Here is an 18,220-nt window from a genome sequence, read left to right on the forward strand (position 1 = left end):
ACACTATAAAATGTCATGAAAAAAGAGAGGTAAAGAGCGTTGATGAGTGTGTCTGTGTGAGGAACACTTTAAACAGGTGTGCGTGTGCGCGTGTGTAAAGCGGAGCTTTGGCCGAGAGGTGCAGATGGCTGATGTCAGCGTTGAAAAATTCATGATGCTATGTTCGGAGATTCCTGGGGGATCTCTTGTTGTTGGACTGGCCTCAGAGAACAGTGCGTATACAACATGAAACTCACAAACAGCAGGGTATGTGCGATAGAATATATGAAATCAAGGCATAATGTTCCAGAGATAGAGACAGAGAGAAAGAGAGAAATGGCACAAAGCTACCAATAGAAAAACTTTGCCTGTTCTGATATGTGTTCAGTGTACTTTTAGGGCTGAGACTTTGGTTTATCCCAGGAGGTGTTTTGATGACTTCTGTAAGGTTTTGAAAAAAAATATTCTGGGAGTAAGACAGAAAAAATATATAAAATGATTTCAGATACGACAAACTCACAGCACAAACTTAGACGCACACAATCTGAAACAGTTGTGAATCAGCCACAAAGTCCCTTTGATTTAGAATAGAAAGAATTTCAGTAAAACAAACAAATTCACAAAATGGTGACCTGAGGTGGTAGGGGTTCATTTTTGCTGATGTCTTAGTAATATAAAATATGAATATGTTATTTGTTTTGATACCACTGGGGTGACAAAGGTTCAGATGGTAGAACGGGTCGTGCAATAATTGAGAGGGAGGGGGTGTGATTCCTGGCTCACGCAGGTGCAGATTGTCATTGTATCCTTGAGACACTTCATCGATCAGAGTGTGCGTACAGGGTTGGTTGTGGTCACAGGAGCCAATGGCACAGATTGGCAGCCTTGCTTCTGTCACCCCAGGGCAGCTGTGCCTACAATAGTAGCTTATAACCACTGAATATGGATTGAATAATGACTACAGCGTAGTGCTTTGAGAAACTTGGGACACAGATATGAAAAGCTCAATATAAGTGAAAGCCATTATTGTTACAAAATAACAATAAGATTCTGTGGCATAATTCACATTATTACTACTTAAAATAGTGAAGAAATCCACTCTAAATATAACTTGGCTCCAAACAGTCTGAAAGCAGTGCCAAATGAAACTTTTTGGCAGGTGAACGAAGAACACATGGGGATTCTGGATTGTGGGTCATGTGTGGCTCTGCTCTGAACTATTATAAAGTACCAAGACTGGTACAATGAAACAAAAATACACGTAAAGATCATCTTGAAAAATGTAGCATGCTTTTACGTGTGCAAGCATCTCGCTGAAATGTTCCATATTTAGCTGTCCTGATTACACTCTCTGCAGACATGATGAGTTGTGGTGTACAGTAAGTCCACTGAGGAGAGGGTCAAATTTGCCTCCATTTTCTGACACATCGTCCCATGTGACAGCAGCATTCCCAGAGAGAGGAAATGTCACAGTGACATTGAGCGAGCATCCAATCTGATCTGTGTGTGTGCGTGTGCGTGTGCGTGTGTGTGTGTGTGTGTGTGTGTTTGTGTGTGTGTGTTTGTGTGTGTGTGTGTGTGTGTGTGTGTGTGTGTGTGTGTGTGTGTGTGTGTGTGTGTGTGTGTGTGTGTGTGTGTGTGTGTGTGTGTGTGTGTGTGTGTGTGTGTGTGTGTGTGTGTGTGTGTGTTGAGTTTAAGCAGTTTATGTGTGTGTCCTCTGGGACTTGGGCTTTCTGTTTCCGGCCTGTCACCACACATCCACTCTCTGCACTGTCTAGTGACACACTGTGTGTGCATTATATCATAGACACATTAGAGTAAAAACATATTGACTTATACTAATAGTATATAATACAAATTGTCAGCTTTGAGTGGTATACCATCCATAAGATAAAAAGGAATTTTAAATCACACCGTCCGGTAATGATTATGCAGTCGTTGTTAATTATACAGTGTTTGTACTGACTCTCTGGCCCACTCCAATTCTCAACTTTAAGTTAATATGATGTCGTTTCATCACATTCATTCAATGTTGACTTTATAGTAAAGATATTCTATTGATTGGTTTTGTTGTTAGCCTATTACATACCACTATGTGTGTATCTTTTAAAGCAGATACAACAAACCATATGAAGACATGAGAAAACAGACACATTGTTATTCACACTTCATGTTTGTATTGTCTCTCTCTATTAGTTAAGTGTTCTAATGATGGTCCCCGGGTGCCTTTACAACAAGTTTGTTTTCTTGTGTCAAAATAAAAGTGGTATTTCTGCACATTTAATTTTTTTATTTGAAGCCCAAGATATTTTTAGCCCTTGTCTTTGTTTAATCCGGCAGACTAACAAGAGCTAATATTGTCTGTAGTGAACTGTCAAATGGGGCTAATCTCACCCAAAAGAACCTGATTGTCTCTCTTTCTCTCTGTCTGTGACTGTAATCCCCGTCCGGCGCTCGCTACAGATCTGTTGTTAGAGCGACTGCACAAATATAGCTGAGTAACTAGGCCTACAGCAAATAGAACAGAAGTGAATTTAATCAAATCAACACAGCACGCTCCATGTTCCAACACTGAGCCTCTGGCAGCAGCCCTCCTCCTGTTTCCTGTCTGCTCTGAGTTGCACTCGCTTTCTCTCTAATCTGTGATACACGTTATTTTTGCATGATTATCCCTGTGTGCCCTGATACATGCCACAATAACTGACATTTCAACCATAAACAGGTATCAATAAGTAAAACAGTGTGGGTGTAATTTTAAGGAAAACAATGGGGCCAAAGAACGATCCTTGAGGGACCCCATTAAAACAAAAAAATGATATGCAGATAACGTTTTTTTGTTTGTTTTTGTTTAGTTTGGGTGATTAAAAAAACTGGATAATACAGTAGAACTTGGATTAGTAGTCACAGAAGGGAGGTCTCAGGTTTAATTCCCACTATATACAAGGCCTCAGTGGATTTTGCACCCCCCTCAACACACACTTTTTACATAGGTTGGACAGTTTCGTTTTGGCCTACTGATGTTGCACACATGCATAATGTTACCTTGTATATTAATTTTAACCATATCATAATCCCATCCAACTTATTATCTTCAAGACATCACCTAAGTATTCAGGGTCGTGAGTGCTTAATTAAGAAACATTTGCCCACAGTCGTTTATCTATTCCAGGAGCGCAGTACCAAAGCTCTCAGACAGTGTTGTGTTTATCCTCTAGAGTCTATACCTCCCACTGCCATCTCTGAATCAGCCCGCTAAAAGAGGCCGAACGCCAGAGAAGCCATTTATTCTAATACCCACCTGTAAGTGTAATCCTTAACGCTGCATTGCACTGGTAATCACAGGCACTGGCACGGTACCACTGCTTAAAAAAGACAGCATGCCTCACACAAAAGATGAAATATGAGGCTAAATTGAGTCTTTATGGTTTTGTTAAAAGTGTCTCGTATCTGGGGGAAGTGTCAGTAGCTATTTAGTAGTATAGTGTGTGTATTTTAGTGGTCTGTTTAAAGTTATTTCCAAGTGTAGAATCACATTTTGGAAGTCAGAGATTGAAGAAAAGTCTCAGAATAAGTCTGATTAGATCTTTTTTTTTTCTGAAGCAGCAGCTATGATATTATTTGAGTTATGGCAAACCAAATGAGTACCGTCTGTCAGTTTGCTGGTAATATCATCATCTTCATATTATATGTCTTTCTCTTGACAAAGCTAGATCTTGTCTCTGGCACATGTGATAATATCCATGTTTCTCTAAATTAAATATACTGTTGCTATAAAGTGAGCGTATTCCTAATGCGTTTTCTTTTTAAATGACACAAATTGAATCCATAGTGGGAACCATGGCCAAAATGAAGTACTGTAGATGCTAAGGTCAGGCATCTCTTTCAGGTGCATCAGTGTAAGAGCGGGAAGTTGGTTTCATAGCGTCAGGAGGAAGAGTGAGATAGCTCGATTGTAGCGTTATATCCCGAGGTGTTTTTCTACTCGCTCTGCCGCTGATGGATAGAGGTCGTGAGGCGATGAATTAGTGATGAGGATCAGGATGAGAGTGCTTTCCTGAACCAACAGTCAAGGCTCACACGGGACAGGTACATAGAGCTGGGGTGTGTGGGTACAGACAGGGCAGGTCCCAAAGGTGAATCTATATGGTTCTTCAACACACAAAAAACACTCATGCAAACCAGAGAAGTGGATGCAACAAAGTGAAGGTGAGAGACAACATGCAAAGGTGATTGTGTTTTATTGAGGTGTGGTGGGATGTCATTATTGTGTGTGCAAGTAATGGAATAACTGCTTTGAATGAAAATGGTGTTTTAGCAGGTGTATGTTATCTGATGGTAAAATCTGTGCTCATTAATAATATTCCCAATTCAAAAAGTGATCAACTAAAACTCCCCTTGTTTGAGAAGAAAAAAGAAAAAGAAATTTTATTGAAGTTCCACCAAGATAGTGTTCCAGATCTACTCACTTACTTATTTACTCATTATATCCCTTTCCCCCATCATTCATGGCAATCATGTATTCATTTATTCATTCATGTAGCATGCAATGTTCCGGATAAATACAACTAATAATGTTCAGGTGCTTGGCTGCTCCTGTTACTACAGGCCACCATAAGCAATGTGGGTGAATTGCAATCTGACAAACAATGGAGGGAAGTATATGACCTATACCCTGCAGAAGAAAAATGTGTCCAAGTCATTTACCACACACTGAAGTTTACTTTTCATACGTGCACAATAGTTATATAACCACACATTATGAGTAAAAGACATAGAAAGCCATTTTAGGCTTATTTTGGGCACTGGCGGAAGATTATGTTCTTAAATGAGAGCGAGGAAGGAGAAGTGTGGTGGAAGTGTGTGCCAATGTGTGCAAGTGTTCCAGGGTGAGTGTCACCAGGATTGGAAGCGACAGGCAGGAAGTATCAGAGGCAGCGGGGTAACAGTCTACTATAACCACACAGGGGAGGGCTCTAAGCAGCACAACATCACCACTACAAATGCACGCAGGAGAATGAAAAATACAGGAGATGGAGAGATGGAGGAGGATGAAATGTACAAAATATATCAAACAGAAAATCAAATAGACTCAGGGAAGGGAGGGAGGAAAGAGAGAAAATGTGTTTTGCTATTATTAAACTGACTTCTGCTCAATGTACAGAGCAGATAGAGATAGGAAAGATCTAGACAATGTTAAAATATAGGAGAGGATTTCGTGTTCAGTGAATTTTAGACTTGCGGCTTGTCATCTGTCTTATGTAGATTTGGAGGAAAGAACAAAGTTGTACGATTGAAACAGTTAAAGCCAAGAATATAAATGAATTTGCATTGATTTTATAAAAAAATAAAAAGTCAGGTTTAATATACTGTAAGAGAAGAAGGCACTGGGATACCCAAAGATGCATAATTCTCCATTTTTTCCCGCCAAGTGCCTCCTACTACACAAACAAACAAACAAAGACTATAGACCAATGGAGGTGGCCGAGAGCCAACTAAAGCTGCTTTGAGAAACACTGATCGAGATACTAAAACAATGATTCCAGTTTCTGACCCAAAAAAAGTAGGTTGCAGCCACCAAATAGAATAAAACGTAAGCATTTCTGTTATTACGGATATTTTTATTATTAAAATATGACCAAAAAAAAAAGAAAAGTGTCTTTGCTGTGAGGACTGTGAGCAGCTCTCTTAATATAAGACCTGACTGTCACTTTGCCGGGAGTGGGGACATCTCCAGCTCGTCTCCATGGAGATGTTGACTAAAGGCAGCCAAATATTAAATTTAAACAGTCCCCATCTAAATCCACCATCTGCAAAAACAGCAGCATTTTCTGAGTTTATCTGGAACTTGTTTTGTATCGCTGACAACAGTATCCAAAATGCTACACACTGTGCCTTTTAAGATTTTTTTTTTTTTTTAATACTGTATTTTAAGTACGTTGCTCCGGGGTGTAAGTCGCACCAGCCAAAAAATGCACAATGAAGAAGAAAAAAACGTATATAAGTCGCTCTGGAGTATAAGTCGCACCAGCCTTGGCAACTACCTGGGCATGGAGGCATAACTGCACTATTGGCAAGCCTCTCCCGGCAGCACGTTGTTCAAGCACCAGTTGCAAACTCGTGCCTCTAGCTTATAGCCCGCTATTAGCTTTTTTCTTTTCTTTGTTGCAGTAAGAGTAACCTCTGCTTTTCGCCAGTCTCTCAAGTTTCTTTCTTAGGCCAAACGTTACTGTTTTTTTTGTTTTTTTTCAGTGCTACATTAAGCAAGTGCTTTGTTTGTTATTGTACCACCAGCGCCCTCTAGCTGCTGTTAGAGTGAAAAAAAAATCACATATAACACCAGACTACCAATATAAATGTCTGTGTTGACTGATTTTTTTTTTTTTTTTTAATATAATCATTTTCCATTTAAAATAACTTATATTTGAGCAGCATCAGCTTCCTGGTTGTAAGCTACGCAGAGAGATCTGCTTGGTTGCCGGATCTACAGTAGTTTGTTTGCCTGCGGCCGCATTACAACACACAAAGAAGCTTTCTACAAATCAGATATGGCAACGTTTCGAGGACTACCTGATGATTTTGAAGAAGCTTTTAATGCAGGCTACTAGTTACTATAGACATGCACTAGCCTAGCAGTAGCGTAGCACCACTAAACTGTTCAAATATAAGGACTGCATGAATTAAAAAATATATATCTCTCCAGAAATCAACAACACTCTGGATAACAAGGAAATGAGGCCCTATGTCAAAAATCCTGAAATATCCCTTTAAAATGTGCAGGAAGGAAGGAAGGACTGACTTTAGTTGTATAGTATGTAACTTCAGTTCCCCTGGGGGAGACTGCCTCAAAATATAGCAAAGTTCTGTGTAACTGATACTGGAAAACAAAGTGCAGAATAAAAAAGTATTGCGATACGTGATAAAGTATCGATACTTGGTATTGCAGCACATCCGATTCTATATTTTTTCCCAGCCCTAATATGTGCACAGTCGTGGCTGTCATGATTTGTTGAAGGTGGTTTCTGTTTTGTCACCACCAGTTGAGAACCACTGTATGGTCTACAGATCTATCGTAATATTCTCTGACTCAAGATAAATCATTATATTACACATGCAATACAGTATATCATATTTAAGATGTGAACACAATATGCTAGATTAAAAAACAGATGTGCAGATCCACTGTGGAGCAGCACACATGGACAAAAAGAGCAACAGACCGACAGCTAGAATGAGGAATTTGTGTTCTCCTCTTTGACATACACACAGGGAATGACAGATAAGTGCAAAAGCTGGAAGATGGGAGGAAGAGAAATGGTACATACTCAGAGGAGAAAAAAAAAAGAGAGAGATGGAGAGATGTGCGGCGGACAGAGATTGACAAGCTCCTTTTCAGAGATGGATGAATAAACCGGCGCAACAGGGGACTGACAGAAGACTACAGGGAGAGAGGGGAGTGAGAGAGAGTGAGAGAGAGAGGGAGATGAGGAAAGAGGAGTGCACGTAATGAGAGAGCGTGTCTCCGTAATCAAGCCATACAGAAGAGCGGGAGCGAGAGAGAGTGCAAGGAAAAGATGAGTGGGCTCTGAATGAGTCAATCATGATTAATCAAGAAGCTTCTCTGCACAATCCCTCAGTCTCTGTCTCCAGTTCTGTTTGCCCGTCTTGCTTAGACTCATCATAGCTGTCATCAGAAACACAAAAGCGTGTTCTAAAGTGTGCAACCCCCGTCTGCTCCCATAACTCTGGGCAGAATAGGCTGCATGTGGCTCAAACTCAGCAGGTAATATCTCTCCCAGGAGACAAAGATGCTGCTGGCTACAAAGACCAAGATAAAGTACTGAGCACATTCAAAACATAGAGCTATTAGGCTTACCAGGAAGGGCCAGCAGGTGCCATTATACAACTCAGTTAACTTTGCTTTCTAGTCATTTCAGATAAAGGTAACAAACTTCTGCCCCTTTTATTCACAACAGTATACTCACTGCCACACCTGAATGCACTGCAGTAGAGCAGCATTTTATAAAAGCCATATGGTGGTTAAGTTTTGTTTGTATTTGTGAGAACAGCAGCTATAGAAAGCTGTTTTTAAATGTCCAATTACACATTTTGTTCTTACATGTTCGAATGCTTTGGTCTGTACCAAAGTGATCTCTCTGCTGCTGTTTTTGTAGTGAAGGAAAGAGAGGAAGAGAGATTAAGGGGTATGTGTGAATCCTGCAGAAAAAATAAATGGGGCATGCTGGCATATTTCTTACTGTGTCAGAGCCAGCACTGTCTGTGGGGAGAGAGCGAGAGAGGGAAGATGGTTGCAGCCACTTTTCTATCTCTGCAAGCAAAAAAGATGCACAACCAAAGAGAGCAGAATAGGCTGTAGTTCAGTTCTAACAATGTTATGCTTGTCCCTCATCATGATAAACATTTTTGGAGTTGTGTTTTGTTTAATTTATTTGTTTGTGCTAACCTGTATATTCCGTCAGTCTCCTTTTCAAAAACTCAAAGCGCTTGACCCCCACCTGCTGATGTCACGAGGTGCCGCCCCTCTGACTTTAAACTCCAGATGGATTCATCCGATTTATCATCATTTCAGCACTAAAAAAATGCACTCCCATAAAGACCGTCTTTCCAGTAGGTAAATGTTGATTTAAAGGGACTATGCTGAGGTTAATAATGTTAAAATTAAGTATTTTCCTCCCTCTACATGTTCCAGCTATGTCCTAATGTGTAGAATGAGCCCAGACCCGTCACTCAAAATTCGGTCCGAAGTGCCGTCATGCACGAGCTTAATATAGAACCTGCAGTTACACGTAAGACCTGAAGTAGCAGTAGTGAGTATAAAAATGAACGACGTGCATCTTGTCCCTTTAAAGTCTTGATTTCAAACTGCCTCCTGTGATAGTAGGAGGCACTTTGAGTCAAAACTTCAAATCATAACCACCCAAGAACTTCCTGTTTCGATTCAGCCCACCAAAATAAAAGCACCATCTTATTCATTAGTTCAACTTTCTTTCTGCCAAACTATTAACATACAAAACACATAAAATGTATGTATTTAATTATATTCTTGTAATATCGCAAGTACCTGCTGAACCCAGGGGCGCAGATAGGTTTTTGAAACTGGGGGGGACAAAGCTGCTCAGGCATGACAACCTATCAAACTTAATTGCCCATCGTTGCAAGACAATAATGCGTATTGGTACGGTTTCTAATCACTCACCAAGCATGCCACATGACGTATGAAAAAGCAGTCCTGACGTAGGCTACACTGTCTGATAACCAAGTAAACCAACAGCTCGCGTTTCGCATTTTGACACACGCACAGCCCAGTCAACACAAACACATGAGCGCAATACCGTTTCTCGCCGCATATCAAAGTGAATGGTCAAGGGAGGCGCTGTTTCGCACATTGCAAAATGCTTGCAAGATATTTTTCTTCATAAAAGTGAGGGGGACGGATCCAGGTGAATGAAAATCTGGGTACGTCATGTCCCCCCCGTCCCCCCCGCTATCTGCGCCCATGGCTGAACCAATCAATGAGACGAGCTGTGTGCTTTTATTTTGGCGTGCTGGTTCGAAACAGGAAGTCACTTCTTGGGCGGCGTTGTTATGATTTGGAGTTATGCACAGTGTCAATTACAATAAAACACGAAACAAAGGTGAATAGAAAGCCAAGTAAACGCCTGAATTAAGCTACAATGCCACACTAATAATTAAGCAAACATGTAATGAAGACTAAATTGGTGTTTCAGAATTCTACATCCTACAGACCTCTCAGTATAGGCTATGAATAGGCTTACCTGCACCTACTTTTGAAAAGCAGCATTGTGCACAGCCCTGCGCTCGTATGACAAGTCTCCGCACTGTACACGCATTTTGTCTTGCGCACAAATGAGTAGCTGAGGATTGAACAAGCCAAGTCATGTCTCAGCGCTAATAGACTAAATGAGGATTATGTGCAGGTGCCAAACAGGCCAGGATCCGCCAGCTCAGAGATGTCACATCAATTGTGCGAACGTGCGGCACAGAATAGATAAACTGTAATCAGTGCAGCCAAAAGCGCAGGAAGCTCCCGCTGAAACACACGTGAGAATACCTCAGAGCAATTACTGGCGGTTTCTACCCTGCTTCAGTTTGCGCCTCAACACCTCCTCCTGGTGGTTATGTGGTGAACTGCAGACAATCATAGACAGGAAAAGATTCTCTGTGGTCAATGGACAAAGAACACACGAACATAAACATTTTTAATTTGATTGACTTTATTTGTAAGGCACAAGAAGTCCTTTCCTTACTGCAGAACATTTCATATTATTTATAGTAAATGTTTGCTGTACTTTTTACAGTTTTTGTATGTCTAAATGAAGCTATGATATGAGACACAAAACATTTTTGCCAAAGTACACACTTTCAGGTTTAACATTATACACAAAATAAGTATTTAAAAAAGACCTTTACAAAGCTCAAAATGCATCACCGGCTAAAAGTAGAATGGGTGGGAAAGGCCAGAACTTGGGTTGGTAATAATAATGGGGCTCAGGGAGTTTGAGCGCTGCAGTCCCCCCGGTGTCACTTCAGTAATGCAATACAAGCACAAGAATCATCCAGGACAGACAAAAGAGGCTGTCATTACACATAAAGCTCTTTATGTATATATCAGTATAAACTACGTTAACAAATACTAAGAAATGTAATGGTTTATACTGTCAGCAATGAACCTTCTTCCGGTGTTACACTCGTCAAAATGAAAACAAGTGTAAAACAAGTCCACTGGTCACAAAAAGCTTAGACCAAAACATTCCATCATTTTACTGCAGACATGCAGTGGGTATGTTGATGCCAGTGTGCTTCATATCACTACAGATAACATGTAGCTATACATACGCTATATGAGGCATGTCTTGTTCTAGGTTTTCTTACAAACAGGAGCATACAGCTCAAATCGAGAACAGCAAAACATTTGTTGAATGTAACAGGGAAATGGATTAATGCTTCATATAGTGGAGAAATCTCCTTATTTTTTAGCTTTTAACTCTGATATGAACCTAGCTATTGTCCATTGATGAATTTAGCGTATTACTTAGTAGTGCTGAACTTTAAAACTTGAATAGTCAAAGGTGTCTCCACACAGGGTCACAGGGCCGCACTTGGATGAAATGTCCTTTTCGAAACATGTGTTGCAAAAATCCTATTTACCCATATCATTATTAATATTTATCAAACAAAATAGCACAATTCAACCCAAAGAATTAGTCGACACTTTGTCACTTATAAACATTTAAGTTCTAAGAGAAATTCTTTTTACAAAACAAGAGTAAAAATGCTCTATTTTCATAATAGCATCACTCCTACACAACATCGGGTACATACGTATTATTCATTTTGACTCCAGCGGAAATAATTCCACTTTTAATGAGTAACTGTGGCAGAACTAGTAGCAAGCCGTTCAGTAGCGGTAGAACCTTGCAGAAACTATCTCTAATTATTATGTGGAATGTTTTCTTGTGAATCATTCATTTATTACAGATCATTGAATAAATAATTAATGAATTTATCTGTGGACACAACTAGAACTCAAATGTACTGTGCTTCAGGTCGTGATAGACAAACTCTTCTAGCCTAAGTGCTTGGGTGGAGAGACTGGAAAAAAAAAAAAAAAGTGGGTAAATATGTGGATCATATATTGGGGTTTGATTGAGCAAAAATCTAATTTGTAGCTAGAGCTGGCACCTCACAGCTGTCAAAACAAATAAAGACTGTTGTCTGCCCTTTAAATGTACACAAAAAAGCCGGGTAACAGTAGTTTCTTAAGAAGCTGCTGCCACACTGTGCACGGCTCTCTCCTCGGTAGATGATCCCAGAGACTGACCACAGGCAGAGATTAATGTTAGTGCTCCAGTTTGTGTATATTAAGTTTGTATCCAACAGAGTGGATAAATAAGCTGTTCCCTTATGAACCAGCCTGTGCTTTGTCATTGTCTTGTCCTTGTTCTGCTCAAGCCTAAAACAAACCAGAAGATTTCTTCAAAGAGACACACTGCCCTCTGCTGTCAAACACACGACATGCATGGTCTTCCTCCAATGCACTGCTTCTGATGCTCAACTGTTGTCAAAGGAAGCAGAGTATTATAGTCTATGGTAAGCTCATCATGTCAGGTTAAATTTAGGTACATATGCAAAACCTATGATTTGGATCATTTACAAGCAAAAATGTATACGATTTTAGGATTTAATTCTGGATATGTAGAAAATGAGCCCAGCTCAGCTGAAAATAAAAACTTGCAATATAAAGTTGTAAAACCAAGTTTAGGAAATCTTGATTTTTATACACTGTCACTGCATTCATTTGTTTAATCACTGCATGTTGGGATAACTGATAGCATTAAGTGTCACAAATCAGTCAGCGGAAATGGATTTCTCACACAGCTGAAAAAAGAATGCTGTAATGTAAATACCAAAAAGCATAATTACAAAAATCAAAGCAGATCCCAGCTTTCTAAAGTAAATGAAGGCAGTACTACATTAAAGATGCCAAGTCCCTGTCAGTGAAGCCTGGTAGAGGCAGGACTTACAGTGGGGGGGAGGGAGGGGGGCAGTTAGGGCTGTGGAACTGCTGCCAGTGTGAGCTGGCTGCTGCAGGACAGGGAGGCAGTGGGCCACAGGACATGCTTTGGGGACTCAGGTCTTTGCAAAGAAACACTAATCAGACTTGTCACCATCCTCTTCACGGTGGCTGTCCACTCCGTCACGGGACGCCTTCTCCTCCTTGGCCAGCTGTGCTTGGGAGGCCAGCAGAGAGGACAGGGAGAAGAGGCCGGAGGATGTGGTGACTGCGGGAAGGGTTGGCTGGCTGAGGCCCAAAGGCAGAGGGGTCATGGGCAGGGCCAGTCCTTGGAGCTGGGACAGCTGGTGAGCCTGGAGCTGCTGCTGTAGGAAGACAAGCAGGGAGTGCTTAGAGGCACAAATGACTGCAGCCACACATCTAACAGGAACACACTGTATGCTTCGAATTTTCTCAGTTTTATTATTTGTAGATTCTGTTTTAGCTCTGACTAGAGGTTAGATTTCAGGCCGAGATTTCATGCATGAGAGTCGAGTTCGGGTCAGGCTCAAGTTTTTTTTTCTTTTCATTTTTTATTAATGTCATTATAATCTCTAATAAAAATCTATGCTATATGCTTAGTCTATTGGATACAAAATGTGGTTATAGGCAATATAAAATAGTGGAGTCCGGGAGGGTCATGTTTAAGCAGCATGGTCAGGTAGCTTTTGTAGAGTGCGATGTTCATGAACAAAGAGGCGGAGGAGAGAGAGAGACAGAAAAGAGGAGACGGCAAAGAGGAGACAGAGACATTGAGCTGCTGCGCTGGCACATAACCTGCTCCACGCCACGCCTGCCCTACCAAGGTATGTGCACTACTGCTGCGTGCACGTGTTGCTGCGTACCTTGCAAACACGGTACTGCTGCATTGTGCAGATGTTCCTATCCAGCCTTAAAAAAATTTATTATTTACGTTGGGTTTGTTTTGGGTTCGGGCGCACAATTCAAGTTAATTGCTCGGGCTGGGTCGGGTTGGGCTTCATGCCCGCGGGCTCGGGTCGGGTCGGGCTTGATTTTTTGGGCCCGATCTAACCTCTAGCTCTGACTGAGCATTTCAGTTTAATCGTTCAGAGCTGTAATACTTAGAATTAAAGATTAAAAGGTTACCCAGAGTAAGTAATAGTGTTTTTTGGACTGTTAATTTCTAGCAATGTGACGCAGCCTCAGTTGCCGTATGTTGGACATAGATGATAAAAAAGCAATAGAAAGATAATGATCAGTAATTGCGTGGCTGTCGCCACAGGTTGGGTCATACCCTGATGATGGAGTTCATTTCTGGGGGGGTGACCTGCTTGGCTCGTTCAATAGCTGCAAGGACCTGCTGCTGGTGCTGCAAACACAAGTGACGGGTGACATGAGGAGGGGAGACAAAGACAGACAGAGGCGTGGGGAGTTTGGGAGAGAGGTGGAGAGGTTAGATCAATATCAATGGTCCCAATCGAGCGTCGACATGTCTCTGGTGGTGTCCCTCCAATGCCTCTGGCCATTCTGCTATCCACACTCACACACAAGCACTCATACACACTCACACGTACACACACACACACACATTTGCACGTACACACGCACCTACGATCACACACACACACACACACACACACACACACACACACAAACACGCACAAAGGCCCCAGAGAGTGATGGGGGGCTGGTGCAATGTAATGGGTGGAGGTCAACCCCCTGGTGGGCAGATAAGAGCATAGCTTATCTGAATCACACAACCATTTATTACACTGACACACACACAGAGCAGGGTGAGGGAGGCGGGGGAGGAGGGGGTGGAGGGAGATGGGAGTAGAGGGGGAGGGGAGCGGCTGGATGGAAATATTGAATATGGTGAGGAGAATGATGAAGACAGAAGAGGGGGTGAGCGGGGGATACAGTGAAAGGAGGTGAAAAAACACAGGAAGCGCCTGATGATGAACGACAGGAGGCAGAGCAGGGGGAGGGGTCACGCAGGCGGCGAGGTAATGAGGCGGGAATGAGGATATGAGGCGCAGGGCCTGGGGTCAGGGTGAAAAGTCACAGTGTGTCGGCGAGCATACGTACCTCCTGAGACAGGTACGGCAGCACTTGTGCACAGATCCCGTTTAATCTCTTCACTATTTCAGCCTGGACACAGAAAAGGATTTGGGTAAGAGTTCTGACATAAAGAACAATGTAAATCCAAGAAAAAAATGTAAAGTGTTTTTAAGAATACAGGTCTTTGGACAGTTTAATGCATGAGGAAACAAAGCTATGGTAGCATCAGCCATAATCCCCTGCTTTTCTATTAAGCGACACATTTTTAACTCATGAAACGTTATAAATGTGCAGATCTCCATTAACTACCTCTTAGGGTAATAAAATCATTAGGAGATGGAAAAGATTACAGGAGGAAAAGAAGTAAAAAGTAGAGAAACAGCCCATTAACTTCTGAAAGTAGGGCACATGAACGTGTTCACACATACACAGACACATATCAGCGTCTCTTTATTCCCTTCATTAATTATGTTGGTTGTAGTTAATACTCTGCTCTAAACTCACGGACACACACAGTCCTGCACTAAACCGCACATACTCCAATCGTTCTCACGCGCCGGTCCATTATCACATTTGGTTGGTAATCATCCAATCCGTCTGAGATATGCAAAGCAGCAGTAATTGTGTTAGAGTCTAATTCATAGCGCTGAGGAGAACGTGGCCTTTCCTGACAGTCATTAGGCATGCAGAGCACAGCTCCCATCAAGCGCCTCTCTCCCATCCACTTGTCATTACACATCCAGCGCTGACATCTCCAAAATGTCTCGCAAATGTCTCGCTGGGACTCGCTCTGCGCAAAGCGTGCCACTCCCTCATTATTACTAGCCTTTATACTTCAGTCTCCTCTTTTATCTGCCCTCTATCACCTTCTCTCCCTCTTCCTCTGCTGCTTTTTTATTTATTTTTTATTGTGCACCATCTTTGACCTATCCTTGCCATTCACTGATTGCAGATCCTCTGTACAATCACATTGCAGCAAAGGTTAGAAAATTACAAATATCCATATTCATGTAAAATGGCTAGTATTACCTCTTTTAAACCTCGCTTTTCTTTGACGAAGCCAAGTGACAGAATAGAGGTTGGTTTTCATAAACAAAGAAAGTGGTTGAACGAGTGTGCGGGGAAAAAGGAGAAATGCAGTATGACAGTAAGTAGTGGGAGAGAAACTGGCTCGCCACAATAGGCCTCGACATGAATGCTCCTCGACATTCGTTTCCACACATCCTCTTCAATCTCAACTCACTAATGGAACCAGCGCAGCCGCTGGCACGATGCACAAAGGAAGAGGGAACGCACACAAAACGGACAAGAGGAAGTCTCTCAAACAAAGCGCAACCTACCGCACACACATTGTACATGAGAGGTGAATAGGTGCGCTGGTGTTGGTTCAAATAGCAGGGGTGTAAAAGCAGGAAGTGTGAGAAATGTACCACAAATAGAACAGGACATAAAGCTGAGCTGTGAGGAATAGCCCACTTAAAGCAGGGGTTATGCTAGACCTTTTCATTCGCCAACATTGGCCATCATAATCAAAAAAGTCCAGCCTTTAATGAAAATTACAAGTCATATAATAATGGCAATGTTGTCATTACCAGTCAAAAGTTTGGAAACACTTTACGTATTTGTTTCTTTTACTTCAAGAACCTTTACATTGTAGATTCTCACTGAAGGCACTCATTTATGAATGAACACATATGGAATTATGTTTAAAACAAAAAAGCCTTTTGCTTTGATTATTGCTTTGCACAGCTTCAATTTTTTCTCAATGGGCTTCACTTTTAGTCATCAGAAATGGTTTCGACTTTTGACTGTTAAAAACCATCAGATGATGCCATTATGAAGCTCAATTAGAAAATGCCAAGAATAAAGGGTAGCAATAATTGAATATTTCACCCTTTGTTTAGGTTTATTTCATAGTTTAATGTCTTCAATGAGAATCGCACAATGTAAATCGTGTTGAAGATAAAGAAAAGCTGATACACAAAAGGGGTTTCCAAACGTTTGACCGGTACTGTTTTTTTGAAGGATTTCTGACTGTGGCAGACTATGGATTTGTACTTTCATTTTTACTTTTAAAAACCTTGTGTTTTCTGTTTTTGGTTGGTGGTAATAAAAAACCTACATGTGCAGCTGGAGAAGCCTTATGTCTCTCATTTCTCAGGTTTGCACAGATACAATAATGTGAAGGTCCATGGCGGGTGGTTACTTTTACATGTGTCAGTGCACATTTGTCACAGCTTCCTGCTTTCTTCCAACATGGCTGCCAGAGTTCTTCGTCAATCACAGAGCAGTGTGTGGACAGGAGGTGGCAGACGGGTCATCGGCACAGACAATCCCCTCAGAGGACCATCCTTCAGTCCACAGTCCGCTCAGGCAGCAGTTATCCCCCCTGCCAACTGTGATGTATAGACGGGCCTTCTACTTCATTCCCAGGCTGTTTTTTGTTATATAAATTGAATTTATTTATCAATCATAACACTCATTAGAGCTGCATATTATATCGGCATTAGACTAAGTGACAATATTCATATGACAAGAAGCCATAATGTATCGCATGTTTCAGATTTAATCGTCTTAAATTAGCTCTTTAGCTTGATTTTGCCCCGTTGTTTTTTTTTTTTTTTTTTTTTTAAAGTAACAACATACATAGTACAATATTGTTATTCCGATATTGAAGAAAGTTGTTAAATATCTCATATCATGCAGCCCTAATACTCATGTTGCGTTGTTCAGCAGTGGTGAGGCGGCTTAAGCGTTCATCTGGAAACCAAAGGGATGTGGCTGTTGCTGTGGCGACCCCTGATGCAGCCAATAGAGTGATGATTTATTCATTCGAGAAATTACACCAAATCACAGACCTGCAAAATGGTGCCTGTTGTAGTTCTATACAGTCTGGGATTGGATGGTATAAATGTAATGTTAGCAAAGAATGTTTGGGGAACTAACAAACATTGTCCATAGACCCCATCTATAATAGAAAACGCTATCTCAATGGCCGACGCCTGGGCGCCGCCATGTTTATTTCCCATACCGACTCTGAAGCTAAGCAGGGACGGGCCTGGTTAGGACTGGGATGGGAGACCGTTTGGGAACACCAGGAAGCCTGGCGACAGTAGTGACTGTGTGCGTGGTTGGTGGTGGGGGCTGAGGTGCGCAGTGGACTGAATGAATACTGCAACCAATAGTACACCGACGAGCGTCTGGAAAAGCGCTATATAAGACTTGCCATGTTCATTTCCCAAAAATCCGCGGCCGGCCCCCACGTGGCGGTCCCTCCGCTCGCGGGCATTGGCCAGAGGCCACCACGTGACCGTCCCACCGGCCGCGGGCATTGGACACGGGTCCATATGGACCGCGGTGCTGCTGGCCGAGGACAACCCGCCGTCACAACAACGCGAGTGCACGAGTTCTGACTGCCGTGCCTGTGTGCGCGCATCCAAACAGGGCGATGTGTGTCATTGTCACTCACCGCTAAACTGCAGCTGTAGACGCTCCGCACAGGTACAGTTACCTCCTCCAAAACACATCTGCGTCTCTTTGTTTACGTCTCTCCTGCAGTGACCGAGGCTGTGGTTCATTATAGATCCAGTGCTGCGTCATGTCAGAGCGCACACAAATGCATCAGAT

General features: G+C 41.9%; 1 protein-coding gene across 2 annotated transcripts in view; it reads right to left on the bottom strand.

The window, feature by feature from the left end:
* Positions 1 to 10,246: 10,246 nt before the first annotated feature.
* The window catches only part of tle5 (TLE family member 5, transcriptional modulator), a 31,561-nt gene continuing 23,587 nt past the window's right edge, over positions 10,247 to 18,220 (bottom strand). Inside the window, exons 5-7 of one of the 2 annotated variants that reach the window (XM_079574607.1) lie at positions 14,621 to 14,683; positions 13,827 to 13,901; positions 10,247 to 12,894 (exon numbers count right to left, since the gene is read on the bottom strand). In XM_079574607.1, the coding sequence (XP_079430733.1) occupies positions 12,670 to 12,894; positions 13,827 to 13,901; positions 14,621 to 14,683 (363 nt within the window). In that variant the 3' untranslated portion in view covers positions 10,247 to 12,669. Of the gene's footprint in view, positions 12,898 to 13,826; positions 13,902 to 14,620; positions 14,684 to 18,220 lie in introns of both variants that reach the window. The other variant, XM_079574606.1, reaches the window with a different exon arrangement.

The sequence above is a fragment of the Gobius niger genome (genome assembly GCF_951799975.1).
Source record: "Gobius niger genome assembly, chromosome: 17".
Taxonomy (NCBI): Eukaryota; Metazoa; Chordata; class Actinopteri; order Gobiiformes; family Gobiidae; genus Gobius; species Gobius niger.